Source organism: Calidris pugnax, unplaced genomic scaffold (genome assembly GCF_001431845.1).
Source record: "Calidris pugnax isolate Ruff unplaced genomic scaffold, ASM143184v1 scaffold139, whole genome shotgun sequence".
Taxonomy (NCBI): Eukaryota; Metazoa; Chordata; class Aves; order Charadriiformes; family Scolopacidae; genus Calidris; species Calidris pugnax.
Genome location: NW_015090863.1, coordinates 270047 through 279284, shown reverse-complemented (window position 1 = coordinate 279284; position 9238 = coordinate 270047). Strand labels below are relative to the sequence as shown.

The window sequence follows — 9238 nt, the reverse complement described above, 5'->3', positions numbered from 1 at the left end:
GGTGGGAGCGGAGGGGTCTGGATGTGCAGCTGGGGGGCCCCTCGACAGGGAGGACTATTTTTAGGTGGGGAGGGGTGGCCATAACGGCAGCCTCGGGGGCGACTTCCAGCCCCGGGAGGGCTGCGATGGGAGTGGGGGGGGTGGCCAGGGACCCCCTCGGTGGCCTAGGACCCCCTCGGTGGCCTCGGCTCTTGGCACCCCCCCGGGATGGCAGTGGATGGTGGGGGGCAGCAGGAAGGAGCCCCCGCTGACTTCTGCGTGTGGGCCCAGAGCCATGTGGCTGTGGCCCAAATGGGCCCAAATCCTGCTCCCTGGGGTTTGGGGGGGGACATGGGGGTGTCGTTGGGGGTCCCCCAGCCCCCGTTGGGGCCATGCTGTGTGCCTGGTGGAGGCCCATCCCTCGCCGTGCCTCAGTTTCCCCAAGCAGGGACTGAGGAGCCAGCTCTAGGGTGGGGGGACCCTCCGGCTCGGGCCCAGCTCTCCCCATGGCTGGGGGGGACAGAGTTGGGGGGCAGCCCCGGTCCCCGACGGGAGCGAGGACACGTGGCAGCCGGGGGTGCCGCCTGAGAAGGCAAGTGACATTCCTGGGGCCGGCTCCTGGCCGCTCCCGGGGCTCCTGCCCTTTACTGTACAAGGAGATACGGCCGCCCGGGAGCGAGGCAGGGCCAGACGAGACCCGACCCGCTCGGTGCATGAATGATCTCGACAGGTGAAGCTGGGGGTCAGCCCGAAGTGGGGGACGGACAGACGGGCAGGCAGGCTCCTGCGGCCACCCTGGTGCCACCCAGCCCCAGGGCAGCAGGGTCCTGGTACCACCCTGGTGCCACCAACACCAGGAGAACTCAAGGGAGACCTTCCAAAATCTGCAGGGAGCCTACAGGGGAGGGACTCTTTGTCAGGAGGAGCAGTGACAGGACAAGGGGTAACGGTTTTAAACTGAAAGAGGGGAGATTTGGATGAGATCTCAGGAAGAAACTCTTTGCCGGGAGGGTGGTGGGAGCCTGGCCCAGGTTGCCCAGAGAAGCTGTGGCTGCCCCATGCCTGGAGGGGTTCAAGGCCAGGTTGGAGGGGGCTTGGAGCAACCTGGGCTGGTGGGAGGTGTCCCTGCCCAGGGCAGGGGGTTGAAACTCCATGATCTTTAAGGTCCCTTCCAACTCTAACCATTCTGTGATCACCCCCCATGCCCCCGGTCCTCCCTCCGGTGTCTGGAGGTGGCTGCACGTGGCTGTGCCCTCCCCAGAATGTCCCCTCCGGTCAGTACCCGTGAGCTCAGACTGGGACGATGCCCAGCGAGGTGATGGTGCTGCCGGTCCTGGGGCTAATGGGAGCCCTTGGCTAACTCTCTCCTCTCTCTCCACCTCCTGCCCCCAGCGTGGCCCCGCGGCTCTCCGTCCGGCACCGTCCCACCTCACCGCCGGCATGGCCATCTCCTCCCGCCTGGCGCTCTGGGAGCAGAAGGAAAGTCTCTCTCCAGGCTGGCACCAGCGGCGTTTTGGGGCTGGATGCTCATGGGCTGTGCCAGGGGGGGCTCAGAGCCGGGTTGGGGGGGGACACACCGCAGCCAGCCTGCCCCATGCCACCGCATCCCCTCACACACATCGCTCCTGTGTCCCACCCTGCCTGGCTCTGGGCACGTTTGCAGCCTGGTTGTTTCATTTTGGGTGATTTTGCCACCGTTTGGGGCACGTGGCTCCCCGCAGGGCTTGGGGCTGGCGCTGCTGCTGGTGGCACCGCTGGGAAAGCTCTTTGTGGGGCTGGGTTTTGGCTTGGAGCAGGTCTGCATGTGGCCACGGCGATGCCAGGGATGGCTTCTTGACTGGCTGCAGCTGGGATGGTTGCCCCCGTGGGCACAGGGCAGAGGTGGCAGTGCCTCGAGCTCCCCACGGTGCCCAGCCTTTGGTGGAAACCTCGGTGCTTCTCTGCGGGGGCTTCTTCTTCTCCGTGCTTCTCCTCCTGCTCGCCACAGCATCCCCCAGCCAGCCTGCTGCTGATGGGTGGCCCTGGGGCAACCTGCAAGATGCCCACGCTGGCCCCCACTGGCAGATGCTGATGTTCTGCTGCTCCTGTTGCTGGTGTCCCCACGGGGCTGGCTTTGCCGGGGGTCCCATCCCCTGCGCCGTGCCCCGTAACCCCCCTCTCTGCTCCCCCAAACAGATACGGGACGAGGACCGGGGGCCACCCCCCTCTGCGCCCCCCCTGCTCCTGTCGGTCATCCCGGGGGGGTTCATCAAGCAGCTCGTGCGGGAGACGGAGAAGGAGGCCAAGGCGGCGAAGCTGAAGAAGGAGACCAAGGCGAGCGCCAAGGAGGAGGTGAGAGGGGATGAACCCCACACAGCCCTGGGGTGTCCCCATCTGTCCCCAGCCCAAAGCTGTTCAGACACAGCCCTGGGGTGTCCCCATCTGTCCCCCATCTGTCTGAATGGCCCAAAGCCATTCAGAGAGTCACATGGGGTTAGAAGGTTCCTCTGGAGATCATCTAGTCCAACCCCCTGCCAACCCCCAGCCAGAGCAAGTCCTAGAGGAACGTGTCCAGGTGGGGTTGAATGTCTCCAGAGAAGGAGACTCCACTACCTCCCTGGGCAGCCTCTTCCAGGGCTCTGCCACCCTCAAAGTGAAGAAGTTCCTCCTCATGTTTAGGTGGAACTTCTTATGTTCAAGTTTGTGCCCATTTCATCTTGTCCTGTCCCTGGGCACCACTGAAAAAAGACTGGCCCCATCCTCCTGACACCCACCACGTCAGATCCCCCCTCAGCCTTCTCTCCTCCAGAGAAGTTCCCCTTCAAGGCACCAGGACCCCTGACATGGGGGTGGGTTTTTTTGGGATGAGGTGGGTCGTACAGCGAGGCCTGGGCTCTGTTGGCTGCAGCAAGCTGCGGCCCTGGCCAGCCGCCAGCCTCCAGCAATTAACGCCGGCGACTTCATTAATGCAACTTGCCGGTTCCTGACTTGCTTAATTGGCAGGCGAGTTCGTTAAGCGGAGCGCGAGGCTGGCGGGTTGGGCTCAGTGATTGCGGGACGGGGGAATGTGTGGGGTGACCCGGGAGGCGGCGGGTGGGGGGATGGAATGCGGAGGGAGGAGGAGGAGGAAGATGATGATGATGCCACCACCGAGTGCAGCCATGCAGCCAGGCCCAGGTAGCCACCTGTGGCCATCGCCCGTGCCCAGAGCGAGCTGTGTGTCCTGCTGGGATGTGCGTGGCATGGACATCAGCTGGGGACAGGGATGGGGGCGAGTCCTCCTTCTCCTCCTTCTCCTCCTTCTCCTCCTTCTCCTCCTTCTCCTCCTTCTCCTCCTTCTCCTCCTTCTCCTCCTTCTCCTCCTTCTCCTCCTTCTCCTCCTTCTCCTCCTTCTCCTCCTTCTCCTCCTTCTCCTCCTTCTCCTCCTTCTCCTCCTTCTCCTCCTTCTCCTCCTTCTCCTCCTTCTCCTCCTTCTCCTTCCTCCTTTCTCCTTCTCCCTGTCCCTATCCCTGTCAGACCCAGCTCCTCTCTCCTTTGCTTGACAGCCCGTGGTGGACAACGGCGAGGCCCCAGCCAGGGACCCCCCAGTTGCCAAGGGGAAGGTGGTCAGCGGGGGGCAACCACTGCAGAACGGGCTGCACGCAGAGGGACCGGGGGACGAGGGGGTCCCGGCCCCCCCACGCAAGGACCCGCCACCCGGGAAGGCTGCCAGCAAAGCCCCATCCCCCCCGACAGCTGCCCCCAAACCAGCAGAGACCCCTCGCCCGGAGGCTCCCAAGGCAGCGAAGCCGTCGTGCCCAGAGAAGAGCCCCAAGAAGCCCACCCCGGGGGGCAGCCCCCCAACTCCAGCCCCCACACCCAGCAAGGAACCCCAGCGCAGCAGCAAAGTCCCGGTGAAAGAGGGGGACGTGCCCAAGGAGACGGGCCCCGAGAGCAGCAAGAAGGAGAAGGGGGCACCCCCCAACCACGAGCAGCCCCCAGCCAAGGGGAGAGCCAAGAGGGAGCTGGGGCCAGTCAGGGGACGTGCCCAAGGAGACGGGCCCCGAGAGCAGCAAGAAGGAGAAGGGGGCACCCCCCAGCCACGAGCAGCCCCCAGCCAAGGGGAGAGCCAAGAGGGAGCTGGGGCCGGTCAGGAAAGAGCTGGAGAAGATGAAGAAAGATGTTGGAGGTGGCGAGAAGGAACCAAAGGAAATCAAAAAGCCTGGGAAAACTACAAACAAGTCAGAGGAGCTCAAGGAGGAGCCGGGAGGGATCCAAGAAAAGACCAAAGATGCGGTGAAGGAGGCGGGGAAGGTGAAGGAAGAGCCAGCAGAGGGTAAAGAGGCACCAGAAGAAAGAAAAGAGACAGGAGAGAGCAAAGAGACAGGAGAGAGCAAGGAGAAGGACCAGGTAACGTGTCCACAGACCTGCCAGGCTGTTACCCCACATTCTGGGGGTACTGGTGCCATTTTCTGGTTTCATGCAGCTCCTTCCAGCTCCCATGGGCTCAGCTGGGGCCTGAGGGAAGGTGACCCCCCTGGGGCTGGCCAGGAGGGGCAGAGGAAGGGCAGAGGTTCTGGCTGGAAGTGTGGCTGTCCATGGGGCAAATCCAGTTTGTCCGGCTCAGTTTTCCACCAGTTCCTGCGCAATTCCCCTTTCTCCCCCCCGCAGGCTCCGAGGGACGTTTGGTACGAAGCGGAGAAGGTCTGGCTGGTCCAGCAGGATGGATTCACGCTGGGTAACTTGCCTTCCTCTGCTCCTCAGGGTCTAGGACTGAAGACACGAGCTGTCCCCAGCCTGGCTGGGGGCTGGGGGAGCAGGGTGGGCGCTGGGTGCTGTGCTGGTCACCATGCCCCAGCGTGGCTATGGTTGGTGGTGGCCCCCTTGGCATCTCCCCACGCCTCAGCCCCTTCGGCCGTGCCACCCCGAGGGACTCACCAGCCTCTCGTTGCAGCCACGCAGCTGAAACCAGACGTGGGGACCCCCGAGCTGCCGGCGGGGAGGGTGAGGGTGCGCCGGGAGGTGGACGGCAGCATCACTGAGGTGGATGAGGACAGCGTGCAGCGGGTGAGCCCCCCCCTCCTCACTTTGGGCTGGTTGCAGGGACAGGAGCCCTCCCCGCAGCCCCCAGGGTGGGATTAAACCCCTGTTATTTTGTAAACCCCTGTTATTTTGGGCCACTGTCCCCAGCTGGATGGCTCCAAGATGCCATGATGGGGTCCGGCACAGCCTGTACCCCGACGGCAGAGCTTGAGGGGGGGGCTCTGTCTCTCCCCTGCAGACCAACCCCCCCAGCCTGGATTACGCCGAGGACCTGGCCACGCTCGTCAGCCTCAACGAGTGCAGCGCCATGAACACGCTGCAGCAGCGCTACCAGACCCGGCTGCCCTACACCTACGCCGGGGCCAGCCTGGTGGCCATCAGGCCCAGCTTCGTTGCCAGCAGCAGCTCGGGGAAGGTGAGTGGGGACCGTGGGGAGGCTGGGATCTCCCGTGGGACACGAGCAGCTATCACCCCCCTCCCACACAGCGTGGGGACGGTGGCAGAGGGCGCCGGGTGCTGCGGAGCCGGCAGATGGCACCGTGGGACCGTCACAGGGCGACAGGATGATCGGGGTTGGGGATGCTCTGAGGACACTGGGGACTGAGGATGCTCAGGGTTGGGAGTGCTCTGAGGACATTTGGAACCAGGGATGCTTGGAGCAGGGATGCTCAGGTTGAGGATGCTCTGAGGACACTGGGGACCAGGGATGCTTGGGTTTGGGGATTCTCGGGATTGGGGATGCTCTGAGGACACTTGGAAGCAGGGATGCTCGGGGTGGGGATGCTCTGAGGACACTCTGGACCAGGGATGCTCGGGGTGGGGATGCTCTGAGGACACTCTGGACCAGGGATGCTCAGGGTTGGGGATGCTCTGAGGACACTTGGGAGCAGAAATGCTCGGGGTGGGGATGGTCTGAGGACACTGGGGACCGGGGATGCTCGGGGTGGGGATGCTCTGAGGACAATGGGGAGCAGGGATGCTTGGGGTGGGGATGCTCTGAGGACATGTGGGAGCAGGGATGCTTGGGGTTGGGGAGGCTCTGAGGACACTGGGGACCGGGGATGCTTGGGATTGGGGATTCTCAGGATTGGGGAGGCTCTGAGGACACTTGGAAGCAGGGATGCTCGGGGATGGGGATGCTCTGAAGACACTCTGGACCAGGGATGCTCAGGGTGGGGAGGCTCCGAGGACACTGGGGACCAGGGATGCTCGGGGTGGGGGATGCTCTGAGGACACTGGGGACCAGAGATGCTCAGGGTTGGGGGTGCTCTGAGGACACTGGGGACCAGGGACAGTCAGGACTGGGAATGCCTGAGGCTGAGGATGCTCTGGAGGATGCTCAGGGCTGGGGAGGCTCTGAGGACACTGGGGAACAGGGATGCTCGGGGTTGGGATGCTCTGAGGACACTTGGGACCAAGGATGCACCGGGTTGGGGATGCTCTGAGGACACTTGGGAGCAGGGATGCTCGGGGTTGGGGATGCTCCAAGGACACTGGGGACCAGGGATGTTCGGGGTTGGGGATGCTCTGAGGACACTGGGGACCAAGGATGCTCGGGGTGGAGTTGCTCTGAGGACACTGGGGAGCAGGGATGCTCGGGATGGGGATGCCTGGGGCCAGGGATGCTCAGGATTGGGGATGCTCTGAGGACACTCGGGACCAGGGGCAGTCAGGACGGGGAATGCCTGGGGCTGAAGATGCTCTGGAGGATGCTCAGGGCTGGGGATGTTCTGAGGGTACTCAGGACTGGGGACACTCGGGGCCAGGGATGCTGGCAGGGATGCTGGTTTCCAGGAGAAAATCGCTGTGTTGTTGGGACTGCACTCCCTGAGCAGTCTGGGGCTGGCTGGGAAGGGAATGGGGCTGAGGTGTGGTGCCTGGTAGAACTTTTGCTCACAGACAAGGTGGAACAGGTCCTGCTGTGGGTTCCTCGGGTCGGTCCCCAACTGGTGCTGGTCCCCAGTGAGCTGGGCTGGGTGGCATTTCCTCTTCCCCTGTCAATCTCAGGGGGTTCTGCATCCTGGGGAGAAACCATCACCCTGAGCATGAATGTTTTCAGGATTTTCTCTGCCAGAAGCCTGTTTTGGGTTGTATTTTCCCACTCTCTTCCTGCCCACAGGCCCTCAAGGGGAAGCGGGACAACGTGCCCCCACACATCTGCTCGGTGGCCCAGAGAGCCTACAGGAACCTGCTGATGCAGCGGCAGGACCAGGCCATCGTGCCCCTGGGGCGCAGCGGGGCCGGGAGGACCACGTGCTGCCAGAGTGCTCTGGAGTACCTGGTGGGCACGGCGGGCAGCGTGGACAACAGGGTCTCAGGTATGGGACTGGGTGACCACCACGAGCTCCAAGCCTCGGGAGTGGGATGCTCGGTGCTGGGCAGAGGGAGGACGTGGAGACTGTCCTTGTGGGCTGGGGAGCGCACACAAATGTGAAGGTGATGCTGTTCCCACCTGGTGGCTTCCATTTCACGGAATTGTTGGAGTTGGAAGGGACCTTCTAGAGATCATCCAGTTCAACTCAAAAGCAGGGCTGCCCAGAGCACATCGCTCAGGGCTGCATCCAGGCAGGGCTTGAAGATCTCCAGAGAAGGGGACTCCACACCCTCCCTGGGCAGCCTCTTCCAGGGCTCTGCCACCCTCACCCCAAAGAAGTTCTTCCTCATGTTTGAGTGGAACTTCCCATGGTCCAGCTTGTGCCCGTTGCCCCTCGTCCTGTCACTGGGAACCACTGAAAAGAGTCCAGCTCCATCCTCCCTCACACCACCCTTTAGATATTTATGAGCATTAATAAGGTCTCCCCTCAGCCTTCTCTTCTCCAGGCTGAAGAGCCCCAGCTCTCTCAGCCTTTCCTCACCAGGGAGATGCTCTGATCCCTCCATCATCTTTGTTGTCCTACGCTGGACTCTCTCCAGCAGTTCCCTGTCTCTCTTGAACTGGGGAGCCCAGAACTGGACGCATTTTTCCAGTTGTGGCCTCCCCAGTGCAGAGCAGAGGGGGAGAATGACCTCCCTGGACCTCCTGGCCACACTCTTCCCTACACAGCCCAGGATCCCATTGGCCTCTTGGCCACCAGGGCACATTGCTGGCTCATGGAGAGTTTACTCTCCACCAGGACCCCCAGATCCTTCTCCTCAGAAGTGCTTTCCAGCAGGTCCATCCCTAACCTCTATTGGTATTTGACCCGTTCCTGGTCGGATTTGTGCCCTGAGGGCCTGGTGTGGCTGTGCAGGGGGCCATGGGGCTCCATCCAGGAGGGAGGCGAGGGGCAGGGCTGCGAGTGCCGCTGTTGCTCACCCCTCCCAGACCCAACAGATTTGCTGTTGTGATAAACACCCCAGTAAAGCACCAGGAGGGAATTGCTTGCGTGCTTGGGGCAGCACTTCTCCCGTCTGATCGAGTTACCGGTGACGCGAGAGGAAGCGCCGTTGAGCAACGGGTGGCTTTAGAGGGCAGGTTGGTTTGGGAGGTTTGGGAGAGCTCCAGGTACACCATGCTCTCACAAAGTGCTGATGAACAGCCTGGAGCAGGGTGGAGGCAGGGGCAGGCTGGCACATCCCCTTCCCACAGAATCAGAGTCTTCTAGGTTGGAAGGGACCTTAAAGATCATCTTGTCCAACCGTCAACCTAATTTTGACAAAAATGAACACCCACACAAAAAACAAAAAGCAACACCCAGTGCACGTGTGCTCTTGGGGTGCTGGATGCTAACCCCGTGCCCAGCTGGTGTCCCCCTGTGCCACCCCAGGAGGAGCAGGCAGAGGTGGAACCAGGAGGAGAAGCCTCCTCCAGAGCCTCTTTGCAGCCCTGGGGTTGTGCTGGTGCAGCGGTGGTGGGGTCTGGCTCTCTCCTGGTGAGCACTGGAGCCCTGTGGGGCTGCAGCCATGGTGGGGGGGCTCAGGGGGTGCTGCTTTTGCAGTGGAGAAGATCCAGGCGATGTTCACAGTCTTGGGAGCCTTTGGGTCAGTGACCACCGGCCACAGCAGCAGCTCCACGCGCTTCTCCATGGTCCTGTCACTGGATTTCAGTGCCACCGGCCGGATAACTGCTGCTCACCTCCAGGTACCCCATGATGGTGATACGGGGGGGGCTGTGGCTGAAACTGGGGGGTCCCTGAGATGGGAGCAACCAACCCCTGTGCCGTGCTTCCCAACCAGGATGGGTGTGAGAGATGCTCCTCTCTGCTTCTCCTGGACCAAAGGTGCCTCAGATCTCAGCTGATCAGCAGTTACATCAGCAGCGTTGCTGTGTCCCCCCCCT

At 62.7% G+C, this 9238-nt stretch overlaps 2 protein-coding genes across 3 annotated transcripts in view; both read left to right on the top strand.

The window, feature by feature from the left end:
* Positions 1-1372: 1372 nt before the first annotated feature.
* Positions 1373-3855, top strand: LOC106889611 (unconventional myosin-XVIIIb-like). The gene is made up of 4 exons (XM_014944802.1): positions 1373-1458; positions 2155-2310; positions 3504-3669; positions 3821-3855. Exons 1-4 carry the CDS (start codon positions 1420-1422, stop codon positions 3853-3855), a joined length of 396 nt encoding a protein of 131 aa, XP_014800288.1. The 5' UTR covers positions 1373-1419.
* MYO18B (myosin XVIIIB) overlaps positions 3682-9238 on the top strand; it is an 86168-nt gene continuing 80611 nt past the window's right edge. The window contains exons 1-7 of one of the 2 annotated variants that reach the window (XM_014944833.1): positions 3682-3976; positions 4092-4347; positions 4609-4675; positions 4892-5004; positions 5219-5395; positions 7100-7298; positions 8898-9040. In XM_014944833.1, the coding sequence (XP_014800319.1) occupies positions 4108-4347; positions 4609-4675; positions 4892-5004; positions 5219-5395; positions 7100-7298; positions 8898-9040 (939 nt within the window). In that variant the 5' untranslated portion in view covers positions 3682-3976; positions 4092-4107. The other variant, XM_014944835.1, reaches the window with a different exon arrangement.

Coding starts and splice junctions, on each gene's coding strand:
- LOC106889611 (XM_014944802.1), top strand. CDS start 1,420: ATGGCCATCTCCTCCCGCCTGGCGCTCTGGGAGCAGAAG. Junction 2,311..3,503: donor AGGCGAGCGCCAAGGAGGAG/GTGAGAGGGGAT, acceptor TTTGCTTGACAG/CCCGTGGTGGACAACGGCGA. Junction 3,670..3,820: donor GCCACCCGGGAAGGCTGCCA/GCAAAGCCCCAT, acceptor CCCCACACCCAG/CAAGGAACCCCAGCGCAGCA.